The sequence below is a fragment of the Mobula hypostoma genome, chromosome 3 (genome assembly GCF_963921235.1).
Source record: "Mobula hypostoma chromosome 3, sMobHyp1.1, whole genome shotgun sequence".
NCBI classification, from domain to species: Eukaryota; Metazoa; Chordata; class Chondrichthyes; order Myliobatiformes; family Myliobatidae; genus Mobula; species Mobula hypostoma.
The window spans coordinates 20,057,976-20,073,158 of NC_086099.1; the positions used below are offsets into that span (position 1 = coordinate 20,057,976).

General features: G+C 43.4%; 1 protein-coding gene across 9 annotated transcripts in view; it reads right to left on the reverse strand.

Moving 5' to 3' along the window:
* The window catches only part of celf4 (CUGBP, Elav-like family member 4), a 1,378,019-nt gene that overhangs the window by 139,121 nt on the left and 1,223,715 nt on the right, over positions 1 to 15,183 (reverse strand). For all 9 annotated transcript variants that reach the window (XR_010017340.1, XM_063042779.1, XM_063042778.1 and 6 more), the window contains exon 8: positions 14,327 to 14,476. Coding sequence is in view for 8 of the 9 variants with exons in the window: in XM_063042779.1 (XP_062898849.1) it covers positions 14,327 to 14,476 (150 nt within the window). In the remaining variant the exon portion in view is untranslated. The remainder of the gene's footprint in view (positions 1 to 14,326; positions 14,477 to 15,183) is intronic.

Sequence of the window (15,183 nt, forward strand, 5' to 3'; positions counted from 1 at the left end):
TGCGGTTAGGGTTAGTAAATTGTGGGCATGATGCTAAATTGGAGTCAGAAGCATGATGACATTTGCACTCTGCCCATCACAGTCCTTGCTGATTTGATGTGATGCAGGGGAATAAATTACACTGTATATGTACACGTAATGAATCTGAATCAGAATCAGGTTTAATATCACCAGCATAGGTCGTGAAATTTGTTCACTTTGCTACAGCAGTACATGATAATACAGAAACAAAGGTGAATTACTGTAAGTGTATGTATGTATATTAAATCATTAAATTAAGAAATGTAATGAGGTAGTGTTCATGGGTTCAATGTCCGTTCAGAAATTGGATGGAAACTGCTCCTGAATTGCTAAGTGTGTGCTTTCAGGCTCTAGTACCTCCTTCCTGATGATAACTGATGCAGCTCTATAAAACTTTAGGCCACACTTGGAGTACTGTGTTCAGTTCTGATCGCCTCACTATAGGAAGGATGTGGAAGCATTGGAAAGGGTACAGAGGAGATTTACCAGGATGCTGCCTGGTTCAGAGAGTATGCTTTATGATCAGAGATTAAGGGAGCTAGGGCTTTACTCTTTGGAGAGAAGGAGGATGAGAGGAGACATGAATGAGGCATTCAAGATATTAAGAGGAACAGATAGAGTAGATAGCCAGTGCCTCTTCCCCAGGGCACCACTGCTCAATACAAGGGGACATGGGGGTGGGAAGTTCAAGGGGGATATTAGAGGAAGGTTTTTCACTCAGAGAGTGGTTGGTGCGTGGAATGCACTGCCAGAGTCGGTGGTGGAGGCAGATACACTAGTGAAGTTTAAGAGACTACTAGACAGGTATATGGAGGAATTTAAAGTGGGGGGTTCTATGGGAGGCAGGGTTTGAGGGTCAGCACAACAATGTGGGCCAAAGGCCCTGTACTGTGCTGTACATCTTCTATGTTCTATGTTCTATGTAACAATGAGAAGAGAGCATGTCCTGGATGGTGGGGGTCCTTGATGATGGAAGCTCCTTTTCTGAGGCTCCGCTTCTTGAAGATGTCTTGGATACTATGGAGGCTGGTGCCCATGATGGAGCTGACTAATTTTATAACTCTCTGCAGCTTACTTTGACCCTGTGCAGTAGCCGCTGCCCCACCACAGCTAATCGAATCTAATTTTTAAAGTCAAGGCTCTCAGAGGCCAATCCTGCAATTCATCATAAGTTACCACACCCAATATAACTGAAGATCTGAGTGAGGGATCCTTAATAAATTGTGCTTGCATTGTGAGGTAGGAAGAAAAGGGTCCCAGGAAGAATAGTACATTGATTACTTTTTCCTATTTCTACTTTGAGCTGCAAGCTTGAAACTTTGTCTTTCATTCTCTGCGGTCTCACTGTACAGAGATCTGCTCACTGCAGTCATCAACCAGTCAACCAGCCAGACTTTAACCAGCATAAGCACTGATTTCATGTTATCGAGGAACCGTAATGTGCTTTAACTACTGCAGTCGGCAGAGCTCAAGGCAAACTGGAATTTAATCGCAGGGTTTGAAAGAGGAGATAAAGGATTTGACCTTTTTCTCTGCGATGCTCTCTCTATCCCTCAAAAGCCACATTACTCACCAGCAGTCACTTGCAATTCCAGTTGGAATGGACTTTTGTCATTTTAAAACCGAGAACTCGGGCCTGCCATTTTTCACACTGATTTCAGACCAATAACTGTTAAGTGCTAAGTACTGCCAGCAAAGCCTTGCTCATACGATATGTGCATCCACTGAAATATGCTCAGACCTTATTATGAGGAATCTGTAGACCTTTTTGTGAGGAATCTGCAGATGCTGGAAATCCAGAGCAACACACTTAAACATGCTGGAGGAACTCAGCAGGTCAGGCAGCATCTATGGAGAGGAATAAAAGGTCGACATTTTGGGCTGACACTCTGATGAAGAGCCTTGGCCAGAAATGTTGACCATTTAATCTTTTCATAGATGCTGCCTAACCTGCTGAGTTCCTCCAATATAGGGTGAGTGAGTGAGTGAGTGAGTGAGTGTGTGTGTGTTGTAAAGAATTTGTGCTATTTTTACCAAATCATAACATGATTTGATGGCAACCACTTTCTTCCAACATTATGAGATGCAATTCCAAAGATCTAAAGAACAGAAGTCTATTTATTGTGTGTGTGAAATCTTCTGCTCTCTATAACAAGATCCCCTGGTCAAATCAGGGAATAACTCCTGAGCTAGCTAGCATTGTTTCAGTGCAGGCTTTGATACAGAGTCATTGGGTGCAACAACACAGAAAGCCAGTGTTTGGTTCCAGATGTCTACGTCAGCTCCCTGTGAGAGCAGTGTAGCTGGCCTCAGTATCCCTTTTTTCTCCCAGCATGGCTAATTTCTTTTCCTTCACGAACTGATTCGATTCTCTTTTGGAAACTGCAACCTGTGTAGTCAAGATAATCAAGTCTTGCTAATACCAGTGTCATTCTTCACTTGCCCTTTTGTTAACAATTATATTAATTATCTGTCTTCACCATCCATGAGAAAAGATGTTACCAAATTCATATTAACTAACAGACTTTTCTCTACATTTTAGAAGTTATATGACTGTCAAAATTAGAGGTGATAAGACAAATAAAAATATGTAGGAAACATGTTCAACAGTTTGCTGGAAAAATCTTCATAAATTGTCCATCCCTTATTGCTGCCCAAGTTATTTACGATGTCAGGACTGGAGTCACATATGGGCCTGGTCTGAGCAAGGATGGCAGATTTCCTTAGCAAAGCAGCTGAGTTCCATTGCTTGGCTAAGTAATTTCATTTACTTTTACTATAGTAGTTTCACTGTCAACATTACTGTCACATCTAACTTATCAGCAAAGGCAAATGGTCGAACGGGTGCAGAAGTTTGACATCAGTGGGCTGGAACAAATGGTAGACATCTCTCTGCATTAAAATTCACTTATAACCAAGTCCTGAGGTCCCTGAGAGTGTGCCGCCTGCCTTGTGCGAGCTGGTAGTCAGTTCCTCCAATCAGGCAATTGTTTGGTGAGGGGGTGAGATTGACCGGGGGGGGGGGGTGCTCTTGGGGTAGGAGGGGCTTGAACCTTGCGCGCAATGGGTGGCATTGTAGAGTTGTGGCAGCTTGGTAATGTAGTGGTTAGTGGTTGCGGCCTCTCCGGTGAATGATATCGTATTTGTTAAGTAGGGGCTGTGCACAATTCTGATTTGATGGAGATAGCCGTGAGAAGCACAGAGGAACATCTGTAGAAACTTCTGAAATGCCTGGTTCGCTGCCGCTGCTACTGTGCGATCGAGAATCTCCAGAGGGGAAGGCCCCAAATCCTCGGCTTTTCCTGTTGCTGATGGCTGGGGCTGGGGTCGAAGTGCTCAGCAGAGATGGTGCTCGGTGCTTGGTGTTGGAGGGCTGGTTGGAGGCTCGAAGTTCTCGGACGGATTGAGAGTCGGACTGTGGTCGGGTGCTTCCAGGATGCTGCATCGGCAAGTTTGCGGCGCTGGAAGCTCATGGCAGGAAGAGTTTTCTTCCTTCTACCATCTGCGTGAGATGATGGGACTTTCGAGAGACTTTGAGACTTTTTTTTTACCGTGCCCATGGTCTGTTCTTTATCAAATTACGGTACTGCTTGCACTGTTGTAACTATATGTTATAATTATGTGTTTTTTGTCAGTTTTTCAGTCTTGGTCTGTCTTGTATTTTTGTGATATCACACTGGAGGAACATTGTATCATTTCTTAATGCATGCATTACTAAATGACAATAAAAGAGGACTGCGTGTCCTTATAATCTAAAAAAAAACTTTACAGTGCTGGCTGAATGATTTCGTTTCAATTCCTGGCACTGCCTGTAAAGAGTTTATAAGTTCTCCCCCCTGGGTGCTATGGTTTCCTGCCACATTCCAAAAATAAACATATAGGTTAGGATTAGTGAGTTGTGGCTGTCAGACCCAGATGATGCATTTCATTGTATATTTCGATGTACATCAAGGAAAAAGAGTTGCATGGTGTGGGGCAGGATGGAGGTACAGGGTGATTTGGTGGACGGCTTAGGGGTTTTTAGTGGTGGGTGTCGGAAAGACAGTGTATTAGTAAGACAGCATTGTCATGCTTGTGGATCAGAACCAGCACAGAGAACAAAATGGCTGAAAGTAATTGCCCATCTCCTAAGCCTCACACTCGGAAACATACCAATATATTCAAAAACAATAAAACTATTGAACTTTCTTGTGTTATTACACCAACCGTACAAATTTAAACTCTTACACCTTGAAATGTAAAACATAAAACAGCATCATCATCATTATGTGGAATGTTGTATGACGTAGGTGATCATGGTGACCATGACCGTTCTTGGCAAATCTTTTTTTTACAGAACTGGTTTGCTATTGCCCTCTCCTGGGCAGTGTCTTTACAAAACAGGTCTACCCAGACATTATCAATACTCTTCAGAGATCGTCTACCTGGTGTTAGTGGTCGCATAACCAGGACTTGTGATATGCACCAGCTGCTCATACGACCGTCCACCACCTGCTCCCATGGCTTCATGTGACCCTGATTTGGGAGGGGCAAAGCAGGTGCTACACCTTGCCCAAGGGTGACCTGCAGGCTAGCAGAGGGAAGGAGCCTTACACCTCCTTTGGGAGAAACGTATCTGAACCCTGCCACCTAAAACATAAGACATAGGGGCAGAATTAGGCCACTCGGCCCATTGATCATGGCTGATTTATTTTCCCTCTCAACTTTATTCTCCTGCTTTCTTCCCATACCCTTTAATACCCTGACATATGCTTTCAATGATTGATAGAAAGCTAGGAATCCAATTTTAATAATGCAACAAGTTATAGGTAGCTTAAGGAATTATAAAGTGACCAAGAAGCAGTTACAGAATAAGAAAAGTGGTGGGACGTAGTTTTTATAAAAGCCGACACAAGATCATTTAATCTGAAAGTAAAGAGAAAAGAACGGAATTATTTTCAAAAATATTAAGAGGTTAGTAAAAGTTGAAGTTCAAGAGAGTTGGGGATTCGTATTGAGGGATGATTAAAGTGTAATGGAAAGCTGCATAAGATAACTGCTGGACCTTAAGATTTAGTGGTTAGGTGCACAAGGCTGGAATAATTGTGACACTCTTGCTAAAGTCATGCAAATGCACACAGGCATTTCTGAAACATACTGATCTTAGAGAACATGCAGCATGGATTTTTAATACTTGATGTGCAGTGAAATTACATAAACTGTGAATGTATCCCCTGAAGTTTATCAGGCTAAAGAGAGAGTTGATCGCAATTTTCAATTATGCAAGGGAAGCCTAAGAGGCAGGCAGAGATAAAATAACACTTTCCAGTGAGTTAAGGACTAGGAGGCTTGAAGTTGGTGCAGAAAGCTAAAAACTGATTCCCATTTCCTACTTACTTTGTGAATCAGGGGTTCACAACCTTTTTTTATGCTATGGACCCCTGTCATTAACCGAAGTGCCCTTGGACCTAGGTTGAGACCTCCTGTTCTAAATATTCCTTTTTTTTTATTGTAGTGAAAATTACACTATCAAGAGTGTTTCCCTTTCCTACCACAAGGGGGCAGCAGAATCAACTTCTGCTGTGATGCAATCAGACACGTTCCACCCTTTTCTCTCCAAACTGAGGACTTAGCTTTTCCCTTTCTCTTAAAGTCTGCAGGTTCATGAAAACCAAGTTTGGGCATCACCTAATCACTACCTTCTGACTTGTCAATATCTTGGCCCTTCAGTTGGTCATTAACTACATTAAAAACTCCTCAAAAGTTACAGCTATAGTTCAAGATCTGTCTCTGAGAACATATAAAATGCAATGATGTGAGCGATGCCGTACACTGTCTGTTTTGATACTTCAATATACATAGGACAAATAAAGCTAACCTTCATTTTTAAACAAAGCCATCCTGTTAAATGACACATTTCACTGTATGTTTCAATGTTTAGATGTACATGCGACAAATAAAGCTAATATATACATCTTTAATCATTTCATTTTGTGTATTTATTTAATTTTAAAATTTTATATAGAGATACAGCGTGGAACAGGCCATTCCGGCCCTTCGAGCCCTGCCGCCCAGCAACTCTTGACAACTCCTGAGGTTAGGGTTGCCAACTTTCTCACTCCCAAATAAGGGACAAAAGTAGCAGTCAAATACGGAACACTTGGGTTTATCCCGAGAAAGACTACTATGACCGTGAAGCCTTGCGCGGGCACCTGTGCGTGCATGCGTGTACGTGCCGATTTTTTTCTACAAACTGATTTTGGCTTAATCTTCCCGATTCTGCTTTTACTATATGTCAGTGTTATTTTAGGTTTTATGTGTTATTTAGTATGATTTGGTAGGTTATTTTTTGGGTCTGGGAACGCAGAAAAATTTTTCCCTTATAAATTAAGGGTAATTGCTTCTTTGCTTTACGCCATTTCGGCTTACGAACCATTTCATAGGAACGGTCTACCTTAGCGAGGGAAATACGGGACAAGGGCGGTCCCATATGGTTCAAACCAATTTAGCCCAATATACGGGAAGTCCTGACTAATACGGGACAGTTGACAACCCTACCTGAGTTAACCCTGGCCTAATCACAGGACAATTTACAATGTCCAATTAACCTACTAACCGGTATGTCTTTGGACTGGAGAAGGAAACCAGAGCTCCTGGTGAAAATCTGTACAAACTTCTTACAGAGGATACTGGGATTGAACTTCGAACTCCAATGCCCCGAGCTGTAATAGAATCGTGCTAACCACTACGCTACTGTGACGCTGTATTTTTTTAAAAAGCAATCCCATTAACTGCTAATAAAATAACTTGTGTTGCATTTAATGATGGTAATCTTTCTGAAGATTCATGACTACTCGAATAGTTTCAACTTCTGAAGTCCTTTTGATAAATCAGTTTATTGTCTGATTTTTTTTTTGTTTGGTACTTGCAGCCTGCTTTCCCGTTCTCCATCTTCTCATCTCTGTATGCGAGAGCCCACTTGCCATCTCCTAACTCACAGGAAACAAACCTTTGTCTGTTACCCCAGTATTTGTTTAACCTACATTGGCTCACCTTTAAGCAATATTTCAGATAAAATTCTCACTCCTGTTTTTGCCCTGATCGCCTCACTTCAGCAGCGTCCATATCAGTGACACTGATCCCACCCTACTGGTGGAGTATTGCATCACACCATCCAGCCTGAGTCCTGCTTCTGCTCATTCCCCTTTGCCAGGGGTTCCCAACCTGGGGTTGCTTAATGGTACTGGTCCACGGCTTAAAAAAAGGTTGGGAACCCCTGCCCTATTCCATCTGCTACTTTCTCCACTGAAGATCAATGGCCTCCCACTAGCTATGCTGCAGTCACCGGGTTGCACTGTCAAGGAGCACCAGGACGTAGGCAAAAGCAGCTACCGTAGGATTTCAAAACACAAGTACTGCTGGTGCTAGAGATCTGTGATAAAACCAGAAAATGTTGGAAATACTCAGCTAGTCAGTCAACATCTGCGAACGCAGAATAGAGTCAACAAAAAAAAGTCTGTTTCACCCCACACAGATTCCAGAATCTTTGGCTTTTCTATGCAGTTTGGTGTTCTATGATTTATAAGTTTAGGTCAGAATGGTTACAGCCTCTCAGTGTTTTGCAGGAGTCATGATATTGTGTTCATTGACAGGATAAAGAGCTGGGTTGAGGGGTGGCAGATGGAGTTCAACCTGGAAAAGTGTGAAGTGATTCGCTTTGGAAGGCGGAACTTGAATGCAGAGCACAAGGCTGATGGCAGGATTCCTAGCAGTGTGGAGGAACAGAAGACTCTAGGACTCCACATCATTAGATCCCTCAAATTTGCTACGTGTTGATAGGGTCATTAAGAAGGTGTATGGAATGTTTGCCTTCATTAATCACGGGTTTCAGTTCAAAAGCTGTAAAGTATTGTTGCAGTTCTATAAAATTCTGGTTAAACCTTCCTTGGAGTATTGTGTTCAGTTCTGGTCTCCTCATTATAGGAAGGATGTGAAGCTTTAGAGATGATGCAGAGGAGATTTACCAGGATGTTGCCTAGATTAGAGAGCATATCTAGTAAGGATAGGTTGAGTGAGCTCTGACTTTTCTCTTTGGGGCAAAGGAGAATGAGAATTGACTTAATGAAGGTGGATAAGATGATAAGAGGCATAGATACCTCTATCTATTTAGCCAGAGACCTTTTCCCTCGGGTGGAAATGGTTAATATAAGAGGGCATAATTTTAGGGTGTGTTGGTATATGGCCAAGTGGTTAAGGCGTCGGTCTAGTGATCTGAAGGTCGTGAGTTCGAGCCTCAGCTGAGGCCGCGTGTTGTGTCCTTGAGCAAGGCACTTAACCACACATTGCTCTGCGACAACACCGGTGCCAAGCTGTATCAGCCCTAGTGCCCTTCCCTTGGACAACATCAGTGTCGTGGAGAGGGGAGACTTGCAGCATGGGCAACTGCCAGTCTTCCATACAACCTTGCCCAGGCCTGCGCCCTGGAAACCTTCCAAGGCGCAAATCCATGGTCTCACAGACTAACGGATGCCTATATAAAAAAAATTTTTAAGGTGTCTGGAGGACAGTATAGGGGGATGTCAGAGGCAGCTTTTTTTACACAGAGAATGGCACGTGTGTGAATACACTTCCGGGGTGATGGTAAATGCAGATATTTTAGGGGCATTTAAGGGAGGCACATGGATAAAAGAAAAATGGAGGGCTATGTAGGTGGGAAGGGTTAGATTGATCTTGGAGGAGGGTAAATGGTTGGTATAACATCTTGGGCTGAAGGGCCTGGACTGTGCTGTAGTGTTCTAACTTCTATTTGATGATCAATATCAAATCGAATGTAAAGTGGGAGGCAATTGGTGAATGGGGAATTGGAAGTCGTTCGGAGACAGCTGAGCCAAAAAGGAACTTTCTAGGTTACCATCTTATTTCTTCTCCGAGCAGTTAACCACATTACCGTTGCCAAGAGCTGCACCTGACAATATCAATTTAATGCTGTCTATACAGTGCTTATGTAATCTAAGTGAATAGGTGTCATTGTCTTATCAAGTACTGTGACCCTGCTTCAGAATAGACCAGATCAGGAAAGGAAAGCACTGCAGAGGCTGGGAGCCTGGTGAAAGCATCCAGCAGGCCAGGCAGCATTTGTGGAAAGGGAAGCAGAGGACTAGATCAAGGCTGCTGCAGAAGCCAGTGATGTTGCTGAACAGTTCCAGTACCCTGAGTTTAACTCTGACCTGTGGTGCTGTCGGTGTGAAGTTTGTACGTTCTCCCTGTGGACTAGGTGGGCCGTGTTTAGGTGCTTTTGTTTCCTTCCATATTGAAAAGATGCTCTGGCTGTCTAATTGGCTATGAGAGTAGGTGGGTAGCTGCAGTTAATGGGCACATGAGAGAGAATTGTTTGCAGAGCAGTAAACAATGGCTTGGGACTGTGACCCAGAATTGATTCAATGGGTCGAACGGTCTCTTTTATTGTCATGAAGAAAGTATGATGTAACCCCTTTATGCCCTCTCTCTTTTTTTCATTCCCGTTCTGGTTTCCCTCTTACCCCTTCTCTTCTCCTCGCCTGCCCATTATCTCCTTCTGGTGCCCCTCTTTCCCTTTCTCCCTTGTCTTCTCCTACAAGATTCCTTCTTTTTCAGCCTTTTATGTCTTTCCCCTATACAGGCCCAGCTTCTTATTTCAACTCCCACCCACCCACCTTCCCCCTCACCTGGTCTCACCTATCACTTGCCAGCTTGTACTCCTTCCCCTCCTCCTACCTTCTGATTCTGGCTTCTTACCTCCGTCCTGTCCCGTGAGGGGCCTCAACCCAAAACTTGCTTGTTTAATCCTCTCCACAGACGCTGCCTGATCTGTGTGTGTTCCTCTGACTTCCCAGCATCTGCAGAATCTTCTGTGTTTATGCAATCTAAGTGTTGTTTCAAGACGTTGATGGCCTTCTCAGTGAGATGTTGGAGTTAACAGCTGTGATGTGAACAGAAAACCTTAATTTCTTGTGGACAGAGGTTATTGTTTGGATTGCCTTAGTGGATCAGATGCAGGCGACAAGTGGACAGCTATTGATGGTCAGGATGCCAGAGTTCAACTTGCACGGTTGGTATTCAGAGAGTGGAATCCTTTCCCAGAACTGACGTGTGGTGTATGCAAAGTGTCTGTACAGCAATCAAACTTACAGCTCTGCAAAGTCTTGTTTTCACTTTCCCTGCTGCTCTTCGGCCAACAAAAAAAAAGTAGTCAGCTCTCCTTGAACAGTCAGCACTGCTGAACTTGCCTTCAGATTGCGAGCACTGTGGCATAGAGGCTGCAGTGAAACAGTGGACGGAAAATTGGGAGACATGGGAGAAGTCCTCATTTCCAGCCTGGACGGCGGCTGACCCAAGAGAAGTTCATGGCCGATCTCATCTTGGTTTGAGACTCGATTGTACATAACTCTGAGTTTGCCGGTCAGATGCAGCGGGTGGCTAATTTCAGAGAAGTTATTGGAAAGCAGGAAACCTCAGATTCCCGGAACATGATGAAAGGTCAGTGACATGGACCATGAACTCTGCTTTCTCCGCCACAGAGGTTGTCTCTCCTGCTGACTACCTGTAGAACTTATCGCTTTTATTTCAGTGAGGATATCATTACAGAAACATAACATCTCACACCCTGTTCAGTGCTGAGACTCAGGGAGAAGACACACAATGATGTTACAGACTTCTGCTGAGAGCTCCTCTCTCAGTCTCCCTCTTCTTTTCCCTTTTCTTCCTCCTCTCTCACCCCTCTTCCAACTACTAATCCTGCTCAGTTTATTCTCTTATTGCTATCCAAATGAAGTCACCTTTGGTGTCATTCTCAGTTGTTCCAAAGTTTGGTTTGTCCATATGCCTCAGTCAAACCAGGCAAGTCCTTGCCACTGTACAGGACCACATTGCTCAGCTCCAGAACATCCTGGGCCAGCAAGATCTCATTTCTGGTAAGCGTATGACCTCAACAAGCTCAACAATGACTGCAGGCTGTGGGGTTCACTCTGTAAAATCCGGGCCTTGAGGTTTACATTAACTCTAGCGCCGATATCTCAAAGTAATTTGGATTTCACTAAACTACTTCATTAAGCGAGAGAGACAAGTTGTACCAAATCTTAAATGTCAACCATTCGGTGCAACAAATGGACTTTCTTTAGGAAATGTATTGTGAACGATGAAACTATAGCCTGCAAATCACAGAGCATGGACTATGGTGAAGATATATTGGCCACTCATTGTTTTGATGGTTGTCCCGTGACATCAAAATGTAGTTACAGTTGAGGCTGATTGAACATTGAATATTAATGGAATTAAAAATGTGCTCTCTCATGATCAAGTTTGGGAAGTTGCCCATACACTCACGTGGGCTTGTGGTTAGTGAGGTGCGGGGGGGACCTTGGATCACTGAATCGTCAGGGTTTCCTTTAGACAAGTCCCTTCAGCATCTCGTAATGTGAAGGGTTAGTTGACTTGTCGGCCTAAAGCTGCTTCTGCCGTACCGGGTATCTATTGGCCCGCTCAAAGGATGCGGCAGCTCTTTCCCATTGGTTGCCGTATGTCAAGTTTCAGGTGCCTCAGGGGCTTTCCTTTGCCTCCAGGCACTCATCTTCACATTGAGGTCGCTACCAGTGCTGAAGAACCACTGGGAAAATCCACTGGAGATATAGGAGGGCCCATGCTCACTCTTAACTAAATATCTGTTTGTGGAATGATTAGTTTTGTGGTTGTGTAACCTGGGGAGACTTAGTGAGGTACCCGTTGAGTGTGAAGTGTTACTGAATGTTTAGTGTCATAGTTTGTGTAACTTAGGGTGGCTTAAATGTTTAGTTGAGTGTTTTACTGTTTGTAAGTCAATAATTAATGTGCTTATTCATAATCAGTGTCTTCTGCCTCAGTTGCCAAAGCCGTGAACCTGCTCCCTCGTAACACATCTCCTGTAGGGTTCCTGTAAGGTGCGGGTCAGAGCTGAGGGGGGGGAGTAGTCAAGCATGCAAGTGTTGTGTTGAGGGTGGGGAACTGAGCATGTATTGCTGTGCTCAGGGAGAGACCAGCATTTTTGGGGGCGATTGGGATCGGGGAGACAAATTGTGGATCCTGGTTGGGAACTGAAAAAGCTCCAGGAGGTGCAGGGAAGGTGGAGATGGCAGCAGTAGCATAGCAGTGGGGGCTGAATTTGAGGAGCTGGAAGTGGAGTGGAGACTGGGGGATGAAGGGGGGCTGTCTTTGTGCAAGGGAAGGGCCCAAGGTTTTACCCAGGTCCATTGAGTTATCTTAGGTTGGTGATGGGGGAGATTAAAAAAATACTGTCCTGAGAGAGTTAGTTCCTTTGCAATGTTACATATGGAACAAAGTCATCACATCCATCTCTGAGACAGAAACTGCATTGGGGGTCACAAGAGTAACGACAGGAAATTGCTGATTGAATTACCCGTAAGGTATGACTTGAACTGAAAATTGTTGTAAATGATGTATACTTCAAGTTAAATCAATTTTTAATCACATAGTGCCGAATAAAACAATGTTATGCAATTCCATTTCTGGGCACATGGCCATTATATTTTGCAGATAAGACACATTCCATTTCTCAGGATGGATGCATTTTGACGGCAAATTTGGGAGGTAAAAGGGTTATTTGCTAATACATCGCACTCTCAGTCCCCTCAATACTTAGGTTACAGAGAATTTTCCAGAACTCTGAGGACATTATCCAGATGGAATGTGTGATTTATCTCACAGTGATACCGCTTTTCAAAATTATTCTTATTGGAGCAAACAACAATAACTTATTAGCCATGTGTCAGGGATAGCATTTTCACTTCTGAATCTGAGGTCTGAAGCTTCAGACCCTTGAGGACATATCTGGCTTGACAGTTCAGTGTAATGATAAGGCCATGTTACAAGTTGGAACTACCGTATACCTTTCAGAAAAGATGTTCCACCAAGAGCTGCTCTCTCCTATGGTGGTGGTGAGACAGCACATCACAATTTTAAGAAATTGCAGAGTAGTTCTCTCTGAAGTCTAGCCAATACTTACCCTTCAACTAATCCTGTAAAGTTGCTGCACACGCTAATGATGTCTAAACTTTAAAAAATGTATTTAATTGGCTTCAGGATGCCCGAAGTCATGCAAATGTGCGAAGTAGGTTGTAATAGAAATTGGTGAGGCCTAATTTGAAGTATCATGTGCAATTTTGGTTGCCTACCTACAAGAAGGATGTAAATAAGGTTGAAAGAGTATAGAGAAAATTTACAAGGATGTTGCTGGGTCCGGTGGACGTGAGTTATAAGGAAAGATTGAATAGGTAAGGGCTTTATTCCTTGGAACATAGAAGATTGAGCGAGATTAGATGGAGGCATACAAAATTATGAGGGGTATAGACAGAGTAATGCAAGCAGGTGTTTTTCCACTGAGGCTGGGTGGCACTACAATCAGAGGTCATGAGTTAAGGGTGAAAATTGAAAAGTTTAAGGGAAACTTCTTTACTCAGAGGGTCGTGAGAATGTGGAATGAGCTGCCAGTGCAAGTGGTGCATGCGAGCTCCATTTCAAAGCTGCACAGAAGTGTGGATAGGTACATGGATGGTAGGGGTATGGAGGGGTATGGACCCGGTGCAGGTCGATGGGAGTAGGCTGTTTAAATAGTTCGCCATAGTCTAGATGGGCTGAAGGGCCTATTTCTGTGTTGTACTTTTCTATAACTCTACGAAATGAAAAGATGTTTTGAATATGGAGAGAAAATAATGTAGTTGGGGCAACACTTGAAATGAGAAAAGAAACAGGTTAAGTTTTGGACAGCGGTCTCTTGTTAGAAATCTTTGGTTCTGATGATGTTCCTCTTTTCAGGTTCAGCAGTCCTGGTTGTCCATTCTTACTTTGTTTGGTCTGTGATGTCTAGTGTTAGCAATACATTCATGACTTCACTTGCTTGTTAAAAACTGGTTATGTTGGCCATATTTTTAACTGATCTAAGGCATAAATCCATATTTATTATGCTGTCATAACGTGCTTTTTCTGGACAGATAAATTCATATTCATTTTGCTGTGATAAAAAGAATTGTTTATGATTGTAGTTGTTGTCAAACATTTCACAATCTCTCAGTGATAGGGAGAGAACCGCATCTGGAAACACTCTGCAAAACGGAGCCACAGAGATCATTCCAGCTCCTGCTCGGAATAAACACCATGACTGCCCTCTCCCATGCACACACCTGGAAAACTGGCATTCTTTTTCAAAACAGTCCTTTCCTCATCTGTGAAGATTACTTTTTCTCTGTGTATTCCCCACCCGCTGCCGTTGGTGATGTAAATTAAGACAATGAGTATGTACCTGGGTAGGGGTGGATTCCATTAGCAAAGACGGCTTCTGCTGTCGGTTGTCCGTTAGCCTGCGGGGGGAGGCCGGTGAATCCGTTTACGCCGATCGGGGAAGGGATGCTAGGCACGGCTGGTGCGGTGATGCCAGGAGGTGTACTCCCACCTAAAACACATACACAGCAAATCATGCATCTTCAGCTTCATCCACATCAAGCAGGCATGTTTAACATTTACAACGTGTGGCAAGGCTAGCCCTAACACTCACAAGGAAACAGTAAGAGATGCAACTTATAATCCGATGCTGATAAATATTTAATGATGAAGCTCAAAAATAAAATTTAAAATGGCGTTACATGAATGTGCAACATGTCTTCTCGACTTCAAGACCGAATTCTCCAGCCAATGGAGGCAAGCATGCCATCACCTTCTTTACCACAATATCCATTTGTTTCGCTCCTTTCAGGGAGTTAAGGACTTACACCCCAAGATCCCACTGCTCCTTTGGGTCCTGCCATTTCTTGTACACTTTCCTCTTGGACTTGACCTCACAAAATTGGCTGAAATAAACTCCGACTGAAAGTTCAAGTTTAAGTTCAGTTCATTGTCATTCAATCGTGCACATGTATGACCCCAAACAAAACGATGTTCCTCAGGACCAAGGTGCACAACACAATACATACAATTCACACACATAACACATAAAGTCACATTACCACTAGTAAATTAACAAATAATAAGGTGCATTCATGACACGAGTAAAAAAGTAAACGGTATAATGCTCTTGGTGCTTCATGAGACCTAGGTGGTGTTAGGGAATTCAGTAATCTTACAGCCTGGGGGAAGAAGCTGTTTCCCGTCCTAATAGTTTTT